General features: G+C 37.7%; 1 protein-coding gene across 1 annotated transcript in view; it reads right to left on the bottom strand.

Moving 5' to 3' along the window:
• Positions 1 to 597: 597 nt before the first annotated feature.
• LOC145335307 (uncharacterized) overlaps positions 598 to 22,994 on the bottom strand; it is a 111,336-nt gene continuing 88,939 nt past the window's right edge. The window contains exons 21-25 of the mRNA XM_080181043.1: positions 21,845 to 21,884; positions 20,684 to 20,738; positions 20,011 to 20,064; positions 19,343 to 19,416; positions 598 to 910 (exon numbers count right to left, since the gene is read on the bottom strand). Of these exons, the coding sequence (XP_080037169.1) occupies positions 828 to 910; positions 19,343 to 19,416; positions 20,011 to 20,064; positions 20,684 to 20,738; positions 21,845 to 21,884 (306 nt within the window). The 3' untranslated portion in view covers positions 598 to 827. The remainder of the gene's footprint in view (positions 911 to 19,342; positions 19,417 to 20,010; positions 20,065 to 20,683; positions 20,739 to 21,844; positions 21,885 to 22,994) is intronic.

Raw genomic sequence — 22,994 nt, 5'->3', positions numbered from 1 at the left:
TAAATGACATTGGATAATATGCTAACTTGGACAAAAAAAAGGTAAATTGCTTCTTTTTAAAGAGAAAACTATTATTTCTAAATTGGTATCACAATTAATTTGACGAAATTAACAAGGATGACCATGAATAAATACTTTTACAATTAAGTTTTTTTTAAAAAGTGATTTAAATGCTCAAAAAATTCCTTTCAAGACAAATATTTTGTATATAAGACACCTTAAACTTTGTATGTCCAGAAGCAAAGAGTGAAGACTTAATAAGTGGAAACTTTGTTCATAAAAATACATACAGATACAGAATAGTTATTTATTGCATCGTATTATAGACATTTTTCTGCGGATAGTAAAATGAAAAATCATAATTCCAGTTCTGTTAGAACCGAGGGACCGCAGGCCCGGTCTAACGAAACTAGAAATGATATTATGATTTAAATTTTATTATTCCTAAAAAATTGTCACCAATACGATGCGACACAGGATTTTTCGGTATGGCTCAGAACTGATTCTAATAAAGCAGATATTAACCAGATTCGGAGCCATACGGAAAAAACACTTTTGGCATAATGTGGTAGAATAGACAAATCAAAATTAAAAAAAAAGATTCGTGTTCTACAAATATTTCTTACTGTATATAAAGAGTGAGGACTTTGTACGAACTTTTGTTCAATTGTGATGCTGATTTTATATTCTATTCAAAAATCTTAAAGTAAAAGTCAATAACATTTATAATATTTGCTTAACATTCATATAAAATAAGAAAATATTATATTAGCCATACAAGAAAACAGTAGTTCATTCAAATCCTCACTATTAAACTATTTTTTAAATTAAATAAGGATATTTGAATAAATGTAAGGGGCCATGTTTATGGATTTTTCCACCCTTGTTACTGTTGCCGTCACGCGGGCATCTGAAAGTAAAATATAAATTAACTACAATTTCATGAAAAAAGTTATTTATATCAATAATCATCTAATAATCTACCTTTATGGTGAGTCTAACTATCACATTTATATAAACTTATATTAACTAGGATGCCAATATCCAAAAAGCGAAGCTCTAAAACAGAAGGACTAACGGACATTAACACTTGTAGAGTATCAGAACTGAAGATCAGAATGTAAATCAACAAAAGTATGAACAAAATTATTCGTAAATTTGGTCAAAAACTGCTTAAATACAGTAATTTTTTTAGGAATTGATTATAGAGATGCATCGCCTATAACATTGCTCTTTTTTGTTCCAGGAATATTTATTCCAAAAATCAGAAAAATCGGATGATTTTATCACATAAAAATTTGTTGTTCAAAAAGGTAAAAATCAACATGTTTAAAATGGACATACGGACAATCTCGTAACGATTATAAAGTTGCTCCGCTTTCTAAATCGTACCTAACTACTACAGGAATCATCATGCAAAGTCTGAAATCAATAGGACAATTCTAACATGCCCAAATTAACGAAAAAAGCTATCCGTCACAGACGGACGGACTTACGGACGGACCAACCCTAATTATAGAAAAGCTTCGCTTTTAAAACCAATACACATAGAAATTCTAGATCCACAAATACGTACTTTGACCAGCAAGAAAATAGTGTAGGATCAATCTGACCTTAATATTAGTAACAGAATGTATAAATTTTAGTATGAAAGGGCAGATATCATTTAATTCATAAGTCAACTTTGATTAGTTGAATTTCTTAGGAAAATTTAATGTTCAGAAATTCCGTCTCTGTCTGATTGACCTTCTAGAACAATAAATTCATTATAAAAATCTTCTAAACCTACATGTTTTTATTGTTAGGCTTCAGAATCTATCTAATCAATAAAATATCACTTTTTATATCAATAGTTTAGTTTTATTACCAATTTTCTAAATTCATGAAAATCTTATCATAAACCTATACAACTATATCAAAATAGTGCAATTTCTAATAGAGAAGTTTGCAAAAATATAACAATCAACATTTAAAAAATTTCTATGAAAATTTACTTTTATGTACAGCGTATCTTAAAAATAGTTTCCCTAATTTAATTGCCAGAAAACACAAGTTTTATTACATTCAGACAATTCAATCAAGTCTTAAAATGCAAAGGACTAAATGTCGTTGACAAACAATGTTGACCAAATCTTTAAAAGCGACGTTCAACAAACAAATTGCCAGACAAACTAACATTAACACTTTGATGTAACTGTGGTATTCGGCAACCGTGAGCCATGCCTATGGCACCCCTGATCTAGGGTTCGGTGGAGGGTCAATGGCCCTCCCCCGAGTCCTGGGGAAGGGGTCTAGCGACCCCCTCCCTATGCTTAAAATTAATGATTGAATCTGTCATGTTTATTATGGTTAACTGTATTCTTAATTCTCCCCCACCCTTTTCAGGGATGGGGGATCATTATTGCCCAAACTGACCATTGTATATGTATTATGATGCTTTTATGTTATGATTATTTATTCCGATCCATGTAATTATTGTTTGTTGTATATAGCTTTAGTATCTTTTAAACCTTCAATAAAGTGACAACTGAAATAGATGTTGATCATTATCTAGTGAATGCTAGAGAAGCGTAGCTTCTCTATAGTAAGGTGTCCACGTCTGTCACACTGCCGTAATCTAATTGAACTCCGGTGTCTGCCATTTATCCTCGGCGGATACCACAACTTTTGGTGACAGCTGTGTGAGATTACGGCGAACCACAAGTGTAGAGCAGACGCGCATCTGAGGCTAAGGTACTCCCAGCAGTGAAACTGGCAAAACTGACGCAAGCAACCTGAATTACCCACCCTGGACAGCAAAGTTTAACTCTGCATCCGGCAGTTGTGGAAGCGAGACAGCGAAATTTGACGAATAACCGCGAGCAGCGCCGATATCTAACGGAGAATTGAGCGCTCAAAGGGCTGAAACAGGCCTGCGGACCGGCTGAAACAAGCCAAATAAGTGTAAACGGCTGAAAATAGGCCAACTTTACTGCAAGAAATAGCAGGATCCGAACCAGTGGCGCTAGCAGGACGGGACATTCCCTGCCGCCATCAGCCGGATTTGGATCAGCGGCGCTAGCAGGACGGGACATTCCCTGCCGCCGATAGGCTGAAACATGCCACATAGCTGCAAGCTGCGAGCCAACATACGAGTGTAGTGCACCAGAACAGAGAAAAACTACGTCAACTCCAAGTATCCTGAGAGGCTACAACGCAGCCACCCATCTAGAAAAACAGATATTATGTTACATTGCAGGGGTTACCACCCTGGTGTGATGGCTAAACAATAGATTTATGAGCAAAGCTTGGCAAACAAATTGTTGTGTTGTGATAAATCTAAGAATAGAACAGGCTTGGATTTATTGTGTATTGTGATAACAGCTAAAAATAGAACAGGGTTGGTAAACAAATCTGTTATGCAATTGTGATAAGGACAAAAATAGAAGCTAGATGTAATATAATAAAGACCCTGATATACAATCAAAACACCTCAAGCCCACAGCACAACAACAATACACCCCTTATTCCAAGGGAAAGGGAGGAGCCCCTCTCCATTGAAGGCAAATACAATCAGGGTGATATAATAGATAAGCCTAGGATTAAGAAGAAAAGGCACTATTACACCAGCACACAGTTACCTCCCTCCCTCACAGGGGGAACGGACGGAGTTACCCCCGTCCCCTCACGCGCTTCCCCCTTCCTACCCACACTAGACTAAGTCCGTCTGTAGTGTGGGGCTAGCGACCGGGCACACAGAGCGCCATTCACGGGTAGCGCAACAGAGTGCGGAAAATATCATAAATTCAACGGACGAAACGGACCAATGAGAGAGCGAGTTGAGGGGTGAGAGCGCGTTTTCCCCGTGTGCGCGGATTTGACGGTGCGTACGCGCGTTGCAAGGACAGGAGATTTCACGCACACACACACACACACCGGAGCGGAGCTACTCCATAGCATTTAACAGGGGTATTTTTAGCAAATAAAGAATTACAAGCTTCTCTCCTTCTAGCTCTAGTGTGATAAAGGAAAACCCAATCAGTTCCTGACAGCAGTTCAGACCCTCAACATCTATCTACCCCTACCAGCCTACCCTACAACCTCAGCACCTAACTAGTGATAAGTACAGCTAAGTTATATCTTTGCAACTAAACTACCAACCTAGTGATACAAACAGTGTTGGCTGTTAGGCTAGAAAGCCTCAAGTGACAAACCATTCATCTTAGTACTGTATAACTTTGTGCCCCGCCGTTGAACCATTGACCCAATGGACCAGCCGCAAGCCCCAGGAGGTGACCAAGCCCCAGGATGGCTCCAGGATGACCCTCAGCCGGCCCCAGCCGAGTACCGCAAGCTGATGCTGAGCAATCTGCCGGAGTATAGAGGGCCGCCCAAGCAATCCTGGTCGTCACATATCCGCAGACTCGAGATGTCATGGGCGGCTTACCGCGTGCCACCTCATGATTCCCTCAACCGCCGCAACGCCCTCCTACTGTCACTGGTAGGGCAAGCGGCGGAAATGGCGTCCCATCTGTTTGGCGAGGCAGGCCAAGCCTTGACCTACGAGCAGGTCAAGGCCGAGTGTGAAATGTTATTTCGTCCTGCTTTTGAATCCCAAACGCTTAAACAAGCGTTTAGGGATTACAAGCAACACTCGACAGAACCGATACAGGCGTACATATCCACTAAATGTGCCCTGTATCGGGACGCCTATAGCCATGAGGATCTTGAGTTGTTGGTGGACGAATTAAATCGTGGAATTCGTAACGCCAATGTAAAACGCATCATGATGGGTCATGAAATTACGAGTGTACCTGAGTACACTCGTAAGGCCATGTTTACCGTCACCATGATCACAAAGCAACTGAAGGAAGGTGTGTGCCTAGTGGACTCTACCGACGGGCTGACTGGATCCGCCAGCATCCAGTTGCCCCAGTATGATGATTCGGAGCCAATGGAGATTGGCGCCTTGGCTCCGGGTCTCCACCAGATGGGGAAGGTCGCTCCAGATGACAAAGTTCCAGGACGCTGCTTCCGCTGCCAGGGGAGAGGCCACCGAGCTCGAGACTGCCCAACGCCTGTGGAAGTTAGCCTAGAGGAGAGATGTACCCAGCCACGCCGTGACCGTTCTGCCAAGTGTGAGCGTTGTCACTATGACGGTCACACGGCGGCCGACTGTAGAGCTGACTGGGCCCAGGTAGCCAGCCGCCGGCGCACCGCCGATAAGGGCGCCCCTCCAGGGAAGCCCAGCAGAGTGGCCCACATGGAAGGGAGCGCGCCCCCAGCACCACCGCAGCAAGCAGCCGCTCCCAAAGCTGTGGACCGAGCCGATGGGATGCCGCAGTTTGGGACTGTCCCAGCTAGGATCAACGTACTGGGCGGCGCGGCTGAACCCAACCGGGTTGGCCTAGGCTTCAGCCTCAACCATCTGGGGCCAGAGCTGATACAACCCAACAACATCGCCGAGCCAGAGATCCTGAGGCCCCAGCCTTTTAGCCTCTACATGATGGAACCTGCCCGACTGAGCCTACCCAGCAAGAGTGGAGGGGCGCTGCCCAGCGTCCCTGAGACGGTGTATGGGGAGGCCCTGGCAGCCGCCGAACGAGAGAGGCAGGAGGTGCTAGCCAGCGCCTCTGCATCGATGTATGGGACGCCACCCGGCGTCGCCACCTGGGATGATGGGGGGGTGCTATCCAGCGCCTCCCACCTGGTGCCTGGGGCGACAACCGTCGCCGCCACCGAGATACCTGGATCCTGGAACGAGCCAGCCTCCAACCTGATGTCTGGGGCGACAACCGTCGCCGCCACCGAGAGACCTGAGTCCTGGAACGAGCCAGCAGTCCCAGAGGAAGGGGTGACACCCGTCACCTCCAGTCAGCCAGCGCCACCAGCCTGCAGGGAGAGCCCAGCTACATGCCATCCAGAGCCCCCTGCCAGCCAAGGGAACCTAGCTGCTCAACATCAGGATAAGTTGAATTTGTTAAATGTGTTGTATCCAAGCCATTGTAAAACCCCAGCCTTGCCTGTGCCCCCTGCACCAGAGGCTGGGGAGATTGAAATTTGGGAAAATAAGGACTTGCCTGTGCCACATGCACCTGAGTTCCTAGGGCAGTGGAGGGAAGTGAGTAAGGGCGAGCCTGTGCCACATGCACTTCAGCCCCATGCCACTGGGCATGCTTTGGACAAGGGAAGGGAGCACTTGGGGCTAGGGGAGCCAACACCCAGGCAAGTGCCAGTCGCTTGCCAGTCTGTCATTGGGGAGGGTATCGGGGTGCCCCGGCCGCATAAAGATAACGCTCAATGGAAACTTGTATCTAGCCAGGAGCAACCCAGCCGTGTCCAGTCCCAAGAAGCAGCCGTGACCAGAGCTGAAGATCCCCAGCCGCGTGTACGAGGTAGATGGTTGCCTGGAAGCCTCTCCCATTGGTGGATGGTCCTGTGGGGCCTCCTGCTGGCAGCCGTGTGGCCTACAACCAGCTACGTCCTAGTGGGATGGGACTGTGCCAACCCCACCCATGTCACATCCTACAATAAAGAAAAGATGTGTAACACGGAGCCCCTACACCAGGAGGTGCCCCTGGGCCATGAAGTACACGTCCTGCAGCAAGTCAAGGTGAGGGAAACCACCGGGTACAGTTGTCAGCTCACCGTGTCCCAGTGGACATTCAGGTGTGGGGTATGGGGTCACCTCAAGGTGACCTCGGTCCCCACCCTCATGAGGCCAACCAAGATAGACCCAGAAGCGTGCCGAGACCTGGCCAGGAACCGAGTCTACACGCTGCCAGGCAAGACCCAGCCACTGACGTTCCAGCTGAACCATCCCCTGTTCTTCACCATCGACATGGTGGGCGCCCTCGTCAACAGCCCCGAGGGGGTGGGTTGTGAAGGGGAGGACGTCCACTTCGAGGGCCAGCTATACCGCAATGAATTAGTGCTCCAGGAGCGACGGCTGCTGGTCAAGGAAGAGACCTATGTGGTGGAGGATGGACGGGTGGAGTCCCAGTCTGACCACCTGACCCTAGAGTGTCCCCATTCTGAGCTGTCCTGCATCACTGGGGAAGCAACCTACGTGTGGGACCACCTGGGGAGAGATTGCCCCTTGAGGCTGATCCGCAGCCTCCAGCCCAGCCTGGTGATGGATGCATATCTGGTTGACCATCAGGCCCAGTTTTTCATCAACATGACCAACCCCACCTCGATTGTGAACTGCGACTTCGAGGCCCACGCCACCAACCATCCAGCGTTGTTCGTGGCAGCTGACCCAGCCGCGGCTGCGCTGCCCAGAGTGTCGGCCAGGGATGTTGACGTTCCCCTTCAAGCCCAAATACATGCAGGTTATATTGGGTTTACCCTGGAAACGCGCATGAAAAGCACCGCAGCAGAAGAAGTAGCGGCCAACTGCTGGAAGCTCCAGCAACTAGACCCGGCCCACCCGGTGCGTGTCCAGGGGAGCACGTTCTCGGTACTGAGGGGAGACATCCTGCTGCAGCTGACCTGCCAACGCCATAAATACGTTGTCCGCGAACACAAGGAGTGTTGGGACAAAGTGCCAGTAGAGCCCACAGGTTTTGTAGACGCTGTGACACGGGTATATAGTGAACACGCCACCAAGATCCCCTGCTCCTCCACCTACCCCCTGACTGTGCACGCGGAGGAAGGCTGGATAGAGTTAACCCCCGCTCCTAAGAAAAGGCCACCACTGCTGGATACGCCTAAGCAATTGTTGACAGAGCCCTTAGATGACTTCAGTTCAGGGGGCTTGTATTCGCAGGCTGAGTTGAACGACTGGCAACAACTGCTGGCGTTCCCAGCATACAAGAGTGCCATGCTGACCGGCCTATCCTATGGCTCCTGCGTTCAGCAAGGCAGCTGTTCGGCCACAGGAGACCATGGGATAGTGTCCTACAACATTGACCGACTGGCGGAGGAAGGAGAGGCAGCCCTGGATGTCTGGGCTGAATTTAGACAAGCCATCCACGAGTGGGGAGATGGCGCAGCCATACTGTGTTTGCTGTTGTTGATCCTCAAACTGCTGGGGGACCTAACCATCATTTCCCTGGCAGCAGCACAAGGAGGAGTCCGGGCAGCCCTGAATGCGATATCACAAGTGTTCCTGTACCATCCAGCTTTGTATAGGAAAGCGCTGGCTAGAGCCAGGCTCAACCATGCCAAGTCCCGGGACTTTTCAGTGGACTGGGATGCCATTCCCATCGGCCGGGAAGCAGCCGAGGAAATGGTGTCTATGAAATCAACTGACAGCGGGCATGACCGCCCAGGTAGGCCAGGACCGCCCTCTGGCAGACCCCGCGGCCCCTCAGGAGGACAGGCTGCTGCTCAGACGATCAACCTGGCGGCCAGCGCCCCAGCCGCTGCCAACAACAACCAGCAGGCCCCACTGCTGACTGTTCCAGCAACAACTGTGCCACCAGCAAACCTGATACCTGCCGGCGCTGACCAACGTGTCCAACCCAAGCCAGCCTCTGCCTTCTATCCCACATTGGGAGCCCATCAACCCTAAGAAGACACTCACCACTAGGATTCCATTGAATCATTATCGTTTGTATATATATCTTAGCCCTAAGGAGCGGACCGAAGGCCTCAACCACTGTCGGAAGTCTGGTAGGGAAATCATCTCCCAGCCTTCCGAGGGGAGAGTTGTGGTATTCGGCAACCGTGAGCCATGCCTATGGCACCCCTGATCTAGGGTTCGGTGGAGGGTCAATGGCCCTCCCCCGAGTCCTGGGGAAGGGGTCTAGCGACCCCCTCCCTATGCTTAAAATTAATGATTGAATCTGTCATGTTTATTATGGTTAACTGTATTCTTAATTCTCCCCCACCCTTTTCAGGGATGGGGGATCATTATTGCCCAAACTGACCATTGTATATGTATTATGATGCTTTTATGTTATGATTATTTATTCCGATCCATGTAATTATTGTTTGTTGTATATAGCTTTAGTATCTTTTAAACCTTCAATAAAGTGACAACTGAAATAGATGTTGATCATTATCTAGTGAATGCTAGAGAAGCGTAGCTTCTCTATAGTAAGGTGTCCACGTCTGTCACACTGCCGTAATCTAATTGAACTCCGGTGTCTGCCATTTATCCTCGGCGGATACCACATAACCACTAAAAAAAATATTATTTTTTAAAAATCTGAATAATTCTTTGGATAATTCTAACTACTTTGCATTATATACTGTGTATTGCAACCCAAGGAGAAAGGGGACATTGGACTGTTTATTACACTTGTCCCCAAAGTTTTATAATAACATTTTCTTATTTGTTAGCTAAACAACTTTGGGGATTTAATTAGTTGGTTAAATTAAATTAAGAGTATAGGCGTTTTAACCACTAATTAGAATATACTGCAGGAATAATTTTGTGTATCATCATTGGGGACGTATATCAATTTATCTGCTATTGTCTTATCCCTCTAGAACCCTGATTGCAACCTATTAGCCTGAATTAAAATGTCAAAACCAGAGTTTTGACCAAGCTGAAAAAAGTAATACATTGCATTGTAAACAGAATATTTATTAAAAATTCATTAAATTGAGAATTAGAAAAAAAAGAGATATAAAAGAAAAAATAGAGAATTAGGGAGAGAAAGAAGGAAGATAGAAAGAGAGAGAGAGTGGGAGGCAGGGAGAAAGAGAGAGAGAGAGAGAGAGAGAGAGAGAGAGAGAGAGAGAGAGAGAGAGAGAGAGAGAGAGAGAAAAAGAGAGAAATAAAACAGAGATATGAATTTAGAATATTATTTTATATTAGTTAGGAGAAATTTTCCTTTATAGAATAATACATCATTAAATGGTAATATTTAACTTTCTAAGGCCTTTAACATTAACCTAACACGTATTAGGCAGGGTCTAAACCCCCTCAAAAACTTTTAAAATTAAAAAAAAAAAACTGTAATGTGAAGTAAAGTGTCGTCCCCCCCCCCCCCTCCCTTCCCTCAAGTTTGCAAAGAGTTTAACCGCTAGAATAGAAAAAATGAAAAAAATTAACCTGGGGAGGGAGGTCTGGGTGGGGGAATTGAATTGCATTGGTTTAGGGGGAACTCATTCTAATCATCTAAAAATATTACACTTTATTAAATTGGTAAAATATTAAAATCTAGATTTTCAGAATGTAAAATATTATTATTTCAAAGGAAAGGGAGGGGCAAAAAAGACCTAAAATTAAAATTGTACCAGGAGCTGTGACAAGTTTCCTTACAAGGCAAAAATTTAATCGGATTAGGGGTTAACATGAATTTTATGGCCAAACTGCTAATTGTAAATAAAACCGGTTACGCCCCTAGAGGCCTCTAAGGCTACTTAGGGGAGAGAGAGTGGTGCCTAAATTAACCCCACTCTTTCAATATTAAGTAAGAGATTTTTTTCCAGGGGTATTTCTCTTGGGAGGGTATAGGTACCCTCCCCCAAAACAGTTAAAACCTTCCCTGGATCTGTAAGAAGCTTCACTGTAAAGGAGAACCTTAGTGTTCCAGTAGTAAGTGATATCTTAAGCTACACACACACAGAAAGGCATCATGTAACTTTTATATGATAACTATAAGGAGATGCTATGCTTATTTAAAATACCAATAAGAAATACACAAGTTGATAGATTTCTGTTTTGGACAATGCAATACATTTTATAAAGATTGAATGGAGGAAAAACGTTCAATTTAAAAAGATACATTTAGAATAACATTGACTTTGCCCCTAGCCTTTAGGAGGAAATGTTTTTGCTGTGAAATGTTTCTTATTTAAAATTTCGCCCTCAATTTTTTTTTGTTTTTGGTGAGAAGAATTTTGGAGGCACACTTTTTCAATGCGTTACACCAAGAAAATAGCCTAAACCCATCACACAACCACTAGTTATATTTCCTGAAAAGTAGAAAACTTAATTTTACAGATGGACAGACATTTTTTGCATTTATTATTTATCTTTAAAGATAGAAATGTTTATAATAAATATTACCTTTCCACCAATGGACGTAATACTCCTTGTTATTTTGTTTTACATCATTTCCCCAAACTTTTGTTATGTAACAAGTTTTTTAAATGATCTAATTTTCTTAACTTGATGGGTGGTGTAAATAAGATAACTTTTAGTAGGAAAGAGGAACCATTTTCCTTTTTCAGGAAACAACTTATGTAACCTCTTTTTATTTTGGTGTAAAAAATAAGATGCTTGCTTAATTATATAATAAAAAATTAAAATAATGGCCAAGCGAACCTAGTAAAAGTGTCTGACTCTGATTATGACAGAAAAAAAATTAGCCAATGAGAGGCCAGTATACACTGTAATTGACCAATGGTAAAATTTATATTAGCCTCTCATTGGCTAATTTTTTTACTTTATAATCAAAGTCAGACTCTTTTACTAGGTTCTGGCCAAGCTAATATTGCTTGATTCACATCTACAAGAGTTAAGATTAATAATGAAGATTTTTCTTTTAAATATATTTCCTAATGAAAAAGCAGTACCCAGCATCTACTAAAGTGGTTTTGTTTCTTTAGAAATGTTGCATTAACATGTCGTTAATTTTCAATACGTCTTTTTTGTGACGTATTTAAAGAAAATTACTTATTAATATGGCCTTAATTGTTTTTTATTTGCCATTATTTTTCTTAAAAAAAGAAATTACAAATTAATGCCTGATTAAATATAAAAATTAAGGTTGTTTCAATACGTCATATTCTATTTTTTCCACATATTAATATTTGTTATAAAATTACATATTAATGTGACAGTAAATAAAATAAATAATGTGGAATCAATACGTCCTTTATTTGTAATAAGTCATCTTTATTAATTAAATAATTTAAATGACATATTGAAAAATAAGGACGCATTAAAATGATCTTATATAAATTTAAAAAGGAAATGGATCAAATAGTTACTGATTTTGACACCAGATGGCAGTTCAAATCACTAATTGTTTAGCTTTGTTTTCTCAATGTTTTGACCTTATTTTTAGTTTGACAATTGTTATTTTGTAATGAAATGAAGGATATTAGTACTACAGACACCACTATGAATTTATATTTTAGTTCCTTTATGCATGTATTTTATGAAAACTAATTTTTTTGGTGAGACATTCTACAAAGAATAGAACCATATATATATAGGTCATGAAACTATTCAGTAAGCAATGAAATAATAGAAACATATTATGTGTTTGATTCAAAATTGTTAGATTTATTTTAACCCTGAATTATTTCTACTATTTTGTTTGTAAGTAAATAATACATTACCTAATTTGGTAGCCATATTGTTTTTTTTGACGTTTTATAAAAATTCGACGTCTTAATACAGCCTTAAATGATTTAAATTGAATTAAATTTAATCATTTTATTTACCACAAATAATAAAAAATTATAATACAATTTTGAAAGTTTGGCGGCCATCTTGTTTTTCTGGACGTTTTAAAGGAAAAATTGACGTGTCAATGTGTCTTTATTTAAGATAAAATGTCATTAAATTCAAAATATTGTTATTATTTATATTTTTTTTGGTGACGTTTTTTTAAAGATAACGACATGTTTTTGGTACCCAATACGTCTTTTAAAAAAATTTAAAAAATATGAAACGTCATTTGTATAGTAATAAAAAAGTTACGTCATTAAGGACGTATTAATGCGACATGTTCCTTAAAATAATGCGATAAAAGTATATGCTGGGTAGTTACTAATCTAAAAATGTTAAGGTTGAGATATATTTTTAATTGTTAATTAAATTTAAATTCAACAATGAATCAGACGTACCGACGGTCATATCATCAGCCATTGTCTTATCCCTTTAGAGCCCTGACTAACAATGATTAGTCGAAACAATGTATTGGTTGAAGTTTAATAGGAGCCACAACTTTTTTGATTAGTTGCAAGCAATGCATTTAGTTTGTCTCCAATTCTCTAAGATAACAATAAACAATAATACAGGAAAACTTTTCTTTTACAAGTCATTCATCAGGCCCCTTATAGGGATAAATGGATGTTTACTACAGCCGAAAAATCATAACAATAGATTTCCCTTTGGGTCGGGGGGTAGTGGGACAAAGTGTTTCAAAAATAAGCCATGTGACGTCGTAAAAATGAGGAATTATCAATTTCCTTTTTTAGGGGTTTACTATTCCACTTCTGCTTACATCTCCCTCATTTTTATGACGTCACATAGGTGATTTTTGAGCCACTTTGTCCCCCTTGTGTTAGGTTGGGGTGGGGGGGTTGGGGGGGGGGGGTGTTCAGTTAAAAAAAATGAAATTAAAAAAAATAATTTGAGGAGGGGATTTTTTTCTAGGGGCGATTTTTCTTGAGAGGGTGATGGTACCCTCCCCAAAAATAGTTATAAACCTTCCCAGGACCTATGAGAAGCTACCCTGTTATAGAGAACCCGATCGGTTCACCGGTTAGCGAGATCCTTCGGTACACACAGACAAACATCCTGTTACTTTATTATAAGGACTAGCGACTGCGCCCCTAGTATCTAGAGGCTCTATAATAGCAGTTATATGGAAAGGCAGAAAAATAGCCTAAAACCATACCCAATATTTTTTGATAAAAATAAAATAGCCTAAAACCATCCGTGGACCTATCAGAAGCCTCACTGTAAAGGAGGACCATAACAGTTAAAAGGTTAGCGAGATCCTTTGCTACAAACAAAAAGAGCTAACTAATTTATATCATAGGATAGAAATACCTAAGTGTGAAATTATATGATTCTAGCCTATGCATATATCCATTTATCTGAGAACTGACCCTATCTAACCTAAGAGAAGTTTGCAAATGATATTGATTAATTTGTTGTCATACAATATTGTTAAATCGTTAAAAAATAGCTAAAATGTACAATTGAAATAAAACGTTTAGCTACAATTAATACCAAACTTCTGTCAAATATTTAGTGTGTCCTAATTTGTTAAACTTTGCTTTAATGGATTTTACTCTATTTGTTTTGTGTTAAATCTAATTTCCTAGTTTTTAGGAATAAGACAATAATCAATATTTTATAGATTTAGTTCCTTTTAAATTTATTAAAATTTAAGGATAAAAATATTTATTCTATTAGCATTTCCTCGCCATCAGTGGTATTGTGCGAATCCTCTTTTTTGTGCAAAATTTGTAGTGTGTTATTTCACGTGGAGAAAATTGATAGAAGACAACTCTATGTTTACACTATTTCTATTAATTCAAACAAGGATAACACTAATCATATTCTGGTCAATCCTATTTTTTTACTATTTATCCATTAATTTAAACAATGATGACACTATTCATAGTTTAGTTAACTTTATTTTTATACTATTTCCTATTAATTTAAACAATGATGACACTATTCATAGTTTAGTTAATTCTATTTACACTATTTCCAATAAATTTAAACAAGGATGACAGCAACCATAGTTTAGTCAATCCTATTTTTACACTTTTTCCTTTTAATTTAAACAAGGATGACACTATTCATAATATAATCAACACTATTTTTATAATATTTCCTATTACTTTAAACAAGGATGACACTTTTTATAGTTATAAAAAAACTATTAATAAAAATTTCTTTAAAGAATTAAGCCTAAATCAATATTGTTCTAAAGAAATATTTATAAGTTTTTTGTGTACATAAAGAGAGAATTATTCCAAGAAGCCATAATTGTTATTTGATTCTTTGCTTGTTAACAGTAACAAGAAAAACGTAATTGTTTTTGAAATAATTTTGAAGATATAAGTTATATTAGGAATCATTCATTTGTCATTAGTGCCTGTAAAATACAATACAAATGACCAATGATAGGCCAGTATACGTTTTAATTGACCAATGGTAACATGTATACTGACCTCTCATTGGTTATTTTATCGTATGACGTCATAATCTGTTGAGGGACTTTAATCATCTGCGTTCAATTAAGAAACATTCGTTCGTTAATTTTGTCGTTGGCTTTTAGTGGCTATAAAAAATACAATACAAATAACCAATGGTAGGCCATTATACATTTTAATTGACCAATGGTAAAATGTATACTGGCCTTACATTGGTCATTTGTATTGTATGACGAAATTTTTTATAGATATTAAAAGCTGCTTCCGTTATAGATTATAAACGTAAGAATATTTGTTGGTTCTAACCTGATTTTTGCTGTAATAGGTATTGACAAAATTATTTTACTACGATAAAAATCTGATACACTAAATGAAAACTTTTTCTTTATATTTAGATGTACTTTTTTCTTTTGGATTATAAAATTACTTTTTTCTGAAATAAATTCAATTTAAAGTGTATTATACCAAATAATTGAGAAGAAAAAAATAATCTATTCATAAAGTACAATTAAGTTATGTAAAAGAAACTTTTTGTTGCTTAGCTAGTCATTTTAGTAAAACCGATACAAGTAAAAGCTTCATAGATCCATTTGAGATTAAATTTAATGTCTTTTAACAACAAGAATTTTTAAAACAGCGAAGATACATAAAAAACGTTATATATTATTTATTGGGCGTTCTCCTCTTGAGTCCACCCCGACAGAACAACTATTTTAGGTTAGGTTAGGTTTTAGGCAAGGGAGCCGAGCGCTGCGGCTAGGCAGGCAAGGGGGCCGAGCGCTGCGGCTAGGTAGGCAAGGAAGCCGAGAGCTGCGGCTAGGCAGGCAAGAGGGCCGAGCGGGACGGCCAGAGAGAGGGGGGAGGTACTAAAATTTTCAAAAGAAGTTGTATCAACTTTTTTGCTTTTTATTTAAGATAGCTAGCCGGTTCTTTCAGTAAGTAGTAGATGTAAAATTTTTCATAGAATTCAGATATGCAATCGGTTTTTTTTGTAGACCTCTTATTTTTTAAGTAATTTAAGTTTTAAAAAAAATAATTAAGTCGGTTTTAAGGTACTAAAACGCAACAAAATAAAAGAAGAAAATGGCCAGTATGAACAAAAATAGTAAGATCTTTAATTTGACACCTTACTTTTAAAATTCTGTTGAGTAATTATTGAAAAAATCTATTTTTTAACCTCGGTTTAATAAAAACTTTAGACCTAAATATTTTCTCAAACAGACATAAAAAACATGGGTTCATATATACCTTTAGAATCAGAAAAATATTACAAATCTATTCTAAGCAAAATTGAAAAAGTTTTATAAAACTATAATATTTTAAGAATCATAATTTTCGGCTTTAAAGGGTTAGCTTGAACCAAACCTGAATAAAACCTAAACAAAAGACAATGCAATGTAGCAGATATTTTTTAAACACAAGAAACAATAATGTATTTTTAACTGCATTGTTTTGAAGTTTATAAACAGACTGATGCATATTTGTTCATAATTTTTCATTCTTTACATGTTCTTTAATATCACTATATTTATTGTAGTATCTATTGTATATATTGTTTGAAAGTTCTCCTTTTTTTCTGGCAATTCTATAGGTTAGTTTTATAGGTTAAGCTTCCCGATTCGTCAATTTTTGCAATTTGTGATTGGCTAGTTTAGTAGTTACAATTCTTAAAATAAACTTTTTATTTTTTCTATTTTTTATTAAAATTTTTTTAAACTTTTTCAATTTTGCTTAGAATGGATTCATATTATTTTTCTCATTCTAATGGTATATATGAACCCATATTTTTTATGTCTGTATGAGAAAATATTTAGGTTTAATGTTTTGATTAAACCGAGGTTAAAAAAATTGATTTTTTCAACAATTACTCAACAGAATTTTAAAAGTAAGGTGTCAAATTAAAGATCTTACTATTTTTGTTCATACTGGCTATTTTCTTCTTTTATTTTGTTGCGTTTTAGTACCTTAAAACCGACTTAATTATTTTTTTAAAAAACTTAAATTACTTTAAAAATAAGAGGTCTACAAAAAAACCGATTGCATATCTGAATTCTATGAAAAATTTTACATCTACTACTTACTGAAAGAACCGGCTAGCTATCTTGAATAAAAAGCAAAAAAGTTGATACAACTTCTTTAAAAATATTTCTAAGAGGATATTACCATTTATTGCTTAGAACAATTTTAAATTTAATTCTAGTATTTTTAATCAAACTTACTGACGATTTCAATGAAATTCACCAAAATGAATTTCACAGAGAATACAGACATACTGAAAAACTTTCCTACTAAGGCCACTGTTTCTGAGGTCTTTAGGACCAAGTTAATTGAAATAATATCAGATAATGTCATCGCTAGAAAAGTAAACTTAGGTACTGTTTTCAAACTATGTAATAAAAACTATCCTGAATATTCGTTTTGCAGTAAATTGAAACTTATGTGAAATGTAATACACTTTAAATCTAAATTTAATTTTCTTTGAAATAGTTTTATAAAACAAGAATGTATATAAATGTAAACTAATAGTAATATCAATATCAAACCATTTCCTATTGTATAAAGCTTTTATGTCTGTAGCTAAGGATCTCGCTAACTGCTTAACCGATATGGTTATCCTTTGGATTGAAGCTTCTTATAGGTCCAAGGAAGGTTTATAACTATTTTAGGGTAGAGTGCCTTTACCTACCCAGGAAAAAATGACTCCCCCCCCCCCACCAGAAAAAAATATCTTTGTCTTTTAAAAACTCAAATTGAAATTGAGAGGGGTCGACTTATCCCCTCTTACTTTAAGTGCCTCTAGAGACTTCTGAGGCGTATCCGCTTGTTTACTTTATAAATAGAGAATGTGGTTTAATGTTCATTTGATGTTACAACATATTTATATCACAGTAATAGAGATGCTATGCATCTCTGAATTAAAGGAAATTGTACAGAATTCTTAAGACATTGACTCAGCAAATTAAAACAAAATATTTAAAACTTCATGACTAATCTATTTGAGTCATCTTTTCAGTAATAAAATTGCTTTATCAAGTTATTCTATATTTGTTCTTATTTAAAGGAAACCAAGTAGAACCATTACCACAAATTTGAAGCTTTCAGCATTAATAACAAATAAGTTATAGGCATTTCAAAATGACATTTTAGGTATATGAAAATGAAAGTTTTCCATTGCTCATGAATATGATAGAAATTTGAATATTACATTTCGTAACCCAGAAACAAAATTATAAGCTAATTTTTGGCAGATGGTTAGGTTGCCAGTAACTGATTACATTTTAACAACAAAAAAACACCCCTTTTTATTGTCAAAATCTCTTTTAAAAATTCAGTTTAACATTACATTTGTAATAGGGTGGGTTGATTTTGGACATTTTTATCTGAGACCAAAGCGGGAACGTGTATATGACTTTTATAAGTATAATACACCTCTGGGTGATTTAAAATTTTAAAACCGTTGGCTACCACACATTCAATTGTATAGTTATTTTTAAATGGAAGTAAAAAACTTATTGAATCAGAACTATGGCTTCATGGTGCTCCCTGAAACGTTCTTGAGAAGTACAATCATGAACTTTTGTCCGTTTCAAAATATCTCGTTCCTAGCATTAGAAATGACTAAAAAAACACCAATTTTTTTTATAGAATTGGACTACTTTTAGAGGTTTTCAGTCATTTCTTTGACTAGGAATGATGTATCTTTCTATTTAACTTTACTAGCGGCCTCGCCCCTAGCCTCTAAGGGCTTTGCCCCAAGAGGTAATAAAAAAAATTAAGGCGAAATTCGTAAAAGGACCAAGGAAATCTTCAACAACCAAAAAAAGGACCAAGGAAATCTTCAACATCTTTGTTTTTGGGGGGGTTGGAAGTGTCCCACCCTCCTAGAAAATAGCCTAAAACCACCACAGGACCAGTAGGTATATTCCCTGAAGAGTAGAATCCGATCGGTTCAGTGGTTACCGAGATCTTTGTATTATAGATAATGAACACATCCTTTGTGTTTATCTAACCTTCTGTGTATATCTTTCGGTTTATCAAGTTATCTACATTCTATTATCTACTTTCTAACTAAGTAAATCTTTATACGTTAGGGGTTTTCTTTCCCACTTCTCCTCTCACCTCTCTTATTTTTGGACACTTTGTCCCACTACTCTTCATACTAATGTATCTTACTTTCAGTATAATTACACATTTACCTATTTTCTATCAATCTTATTAGCTACCTATGTATCTATCTATAATTCAATCTATTATTTTATCTATCTACTATCGGTTACGCCCCCCGAGAGGCCTCTAGGAGCACTTGAGGAGGGGCAGTTGATTTTCATAACCCGTTTTTTATTTTAGATTTAAAAAGAAAAGTAAAAAATTGGGGGGGGGATCTAATGGGAGAGTGGTGTAACCCTCCTCAAAAATTAGTTATGAACCTTCCAAGGACCTGTGATATGCTACCCTGTAAAGGAGAACCATATCAGTTCAGCGTTTAGCGAGATAATTCGGTACAAATATACAGACAGACATCATGTTACTTTGTTATAAGGATTTATTTACTGACCTCTATTATTACTAAGGCTGGATAATTTCTGTACTGGTAGGAGAGCAAATTCATACAGGGATGTCTGCCGTTTTCTTAAACAATAAATCATTCAATTAGGAATGTAGATACGAAAAGTGTCATGTGTGACGTCATAAAAAAACTCCAACTCTATTTTGTGGGTTTCCTTTCCCACTTCTCCTCTCAACCTTTTTTTTAGATGTATTTTTATGACGTCACACATGACACTTTCCGCAGTCCCTCAAAATGCTGTGCGATCGCTCATTGTTGGGTAGGGGATGTGTTCGAATCTCTGCCAAACACTGACATTAATTATGATTTTAATTCTACTAATGTTAAAAGCGCTTTATAAAGTAGGAAGAATGCTTTGTCCCAATACAGGCAAAACTCATTATTAATTCGATAAAATTCTTCGGGTATAGTCTTTTTCGTGGCAATGCCTCTTAAGGGACGTTTCGTCATATTTTCACAGAAGCTTTTGATAGGTTATTTTAAGTTAGGTTAGGTGATTGCCCTGCAGGGGCTAGAAATAGGGGAAAAGCTCCTTTGAAAATACGACGAAACGCGCCTATAGAGGCGTTGCCACTAAAGGAGCTAAACCCAATTCTTCATTTTGGGGAGGCTTTACATGGGTATTAGAATAGTTTTAGGCTATTTTTATCACTCACTTAGTATTCTTTTTAGCACAGCATTGATGGTCTGGTCTGCTTAAACAATCAAATCTAAACATTAAAAAAAATTACCATTACTTTTAAAGACAAGTATCAATTCTCTCTAACCGAAACCGGATCATAGAAGAAGCAGCTTATAGTGCCTGATAAAAATGACGTTATATATAATACAAACCAATAGATCAGTATGCATTGTACATAATTGGCCAATGGTAAAATGTATAATGTCCTATCATTGGCCGTTTATGTCGTATGTCGTCATTTTTATTAGGCTCTTTAAGCTGCTTTTCATAAAAAAATCCTCTTTTTTTAAACCATACCTTTGGCATCAAAGTTAAATTTGTTCACAAAGTTTGTTTGTGGTATGACTTATTTATTCATATCAATCTATTTTTCATCTATTAATCCTTCTACCTACCTATCTATCTCATAAATTTCAGATTCCCTAGATGCAATTCATCTATTACATCAATTTAACTATCTATTTACCCTTTTATCAACCCAATTATTTGTTTGTCAATCCATAACCTATCTATCTATTTTTCTATCTACGTCCCTCCGAATAAAAAAAGCTTGGACGTCCTTGCCCTAGAGGCTATACAATTAAATCACATCAATTTAATAATCTATTAATTCCTGAATCTACCCATCTATCTATTTGTCTTTTTACCTGAAACATTCAGTAGAAACTCTCGGGGCAATCTGATTAGGGTCTAAAACACCAGCTAAAATAAAATATAGATCTAGTGCAAAAATACTGAACTTTTTTTAAAGCAATTTTACCCCCTTAGTTATCAGAACTTAATGATTAATAGCTTACTTTCTTCGGCATCTCGAGGGCTAAAAAAACTGGTTTTAATCTTGTAATTGTGCATATTACGCGAAAAGCTGGTTATAATACGATGCGAGAAATAACTATTACCTAACCCCTATTTCAGTATCAAACGCGATGTGAAAGTCAAAAAGACACGAATTAATTATAAATAAAACGTTGTAGACAGGTTATTTATAAAAATTGTTGTTAAAAAATTATTTTAACTCAATTTAAAAAAACCAACAAAGAAGAATATGTGCAATAGAATTAATATAAAACAGTAAATAAAAATATTGTTTTTTTTTAAAAACTATAATTGCCAATAAATTTTCGTTTTTGATATTATGTTCTTAAAAAAGCAAAAACTAATCAGATCAGCCATTTCTAAAATCTTTTATTTGACACAATTAAAAACTTACTTCTTTATGTTTAATAACAAGTTAATATGCCCTTTGCCACTAGGGGAGGACGGAGTAGGCATAATACCATCCCAAGTATGACCAATTCAGAGCAGCTTTTTCTGGGATCTTTAGCTTTTATAAACCTTGCCACTTACTATTGTTCTAGTGTTTTCGCCTCTAGCCTCTATAGGCGAAGCCCTAAGAGGTTTGGGAAGTCCCCCTCCTATATGGAAACGTCCGATCATTTTTTTGTTGGTGAGAGGGTATTTTTTCACGTGGGCTTCGCCCCAAGGTTGCAGTGGAGGTTCCCCCACCCTGCTTATTTGTTTTTGTTTACAAAAAGAAAGAAAAAAATTCGGGGGGGGGGAGTTCTTTTGGAGGGGGATAAGGGTGTATCACCCCCCTAAGAAAATAGCCTTAAACCACAACAGGACCAGTAATGAAAATATTCTCTGAAGAGTAGAACCCAATTAGTTCAGTTGTTACCAAGATCTTAAACTTCAAACAGAGAGATAACGTTCTACTTTGTATTATAGAAGATAGATAGTAACCACCAAAAACACAAAAAAAACTATTTATAGAGTAGATCAACTAACAATAACAAAAAAAAACTTACCCGCTGTTATTGTTGAAACAAAAGATTGTTCGACGTCACTACAGTTTTTTTAATCATTTACTTTTATATAATTATATCTTATTTTCATCATATTGTAATTTAATGAAAAGTTTTAATTATTTTTCATTAGACCTACTTTTATAATCCTGGTTACTGTGTGTCTGTCGCGTACTATCTCAATTAACCGATATGGTGTTCGTTTACAGTAAAGCTTCATTTAGGTCCAGTAAAGGTTAATATAAATCCGTAGCTGGACAAAGTGTCTCAAAAATCAGCCTTGTGACGTCATAAAAATGAGGGACTATCCATCGAGAAAGACTAAACTACATAACTTTTGTGTCACTTTTTAGGAAGACGATTCATATGACGTCATATAAAGGGAAAAGAAAAAGGAAAGGGGGGAAGAAAATATCTTCAAAAGAGATGGAAGAAAAAGGAATCGTCTTCCTCAAAAGTGACACAAAAGTTAAGTAGTTTAGTTTTTCTCCTATCCAACTCTTTTTAGGGGTTTTCTTTCCCACTTCTCATCTCATCTCCCTCATTTTTATGACGTCACATAGCTAATTTTTTAGGACACTTTGTCCAGCTACCTCCAACTTTCAGAATCAATTTTAGAAAAAATAATCAATCTTCCACCCCCCCCATAAAAAAATCATTTTAAACTAGGGTTGGGCCGGATATCCGGTGTGGCCAGATATCCGGCCGGATATCCGGCTCTTTAATTTTTTATACTTTACACCAAAAATCTCTGCTTTTTAAAATCTTAAATGGCTATAATTTTCTTATTATTGAAGCTAGAAGAACATTTTTTCTGAATAAGTTTAACTTTATGTAAATTTGTATAAGATTTTTGAAGAAATTTTTTTTTACTACTTTAATATCTGGTAATTTGGCCGGTTATCCGGCCGGATATCCGGTAATTTTGCCGGATAACCGGATATTTGCCGGATATTCGGCATTGGCCGGATATCCGGCCGGTTACCGGATATCCGGCATTTGAAATCATCCGGATATCCGGTAACCGGCCAAAAAAGTATCCGGCCCAACCCTATTTTAAACACTAAAATTGAAAGTAGAGGGTCGGCTCAAACCTCCCCTCCCCCTCCCTCCCCAACCGAAGTGTGATAAAGACAGACTTACATAAGTTAAT

The sequence above is a fragment of the Acartia tonsa genome, chromosome 13 (assembly GCF_053477335.1).
Source record: "Acartia tonsa isolate MP-2025a chromosome 13, ASM5347733v1, whole genome shotgun sequence".
Lineage (NCBI taxonomy): Eukaryota > Metazoa > Arthropoda > Copepoda > Calanoida > Acartiidae > Acartia > Acartia tonsa.
This window is presented reverse-complemented; position numbering and strand designations above follow the sequence as displayed.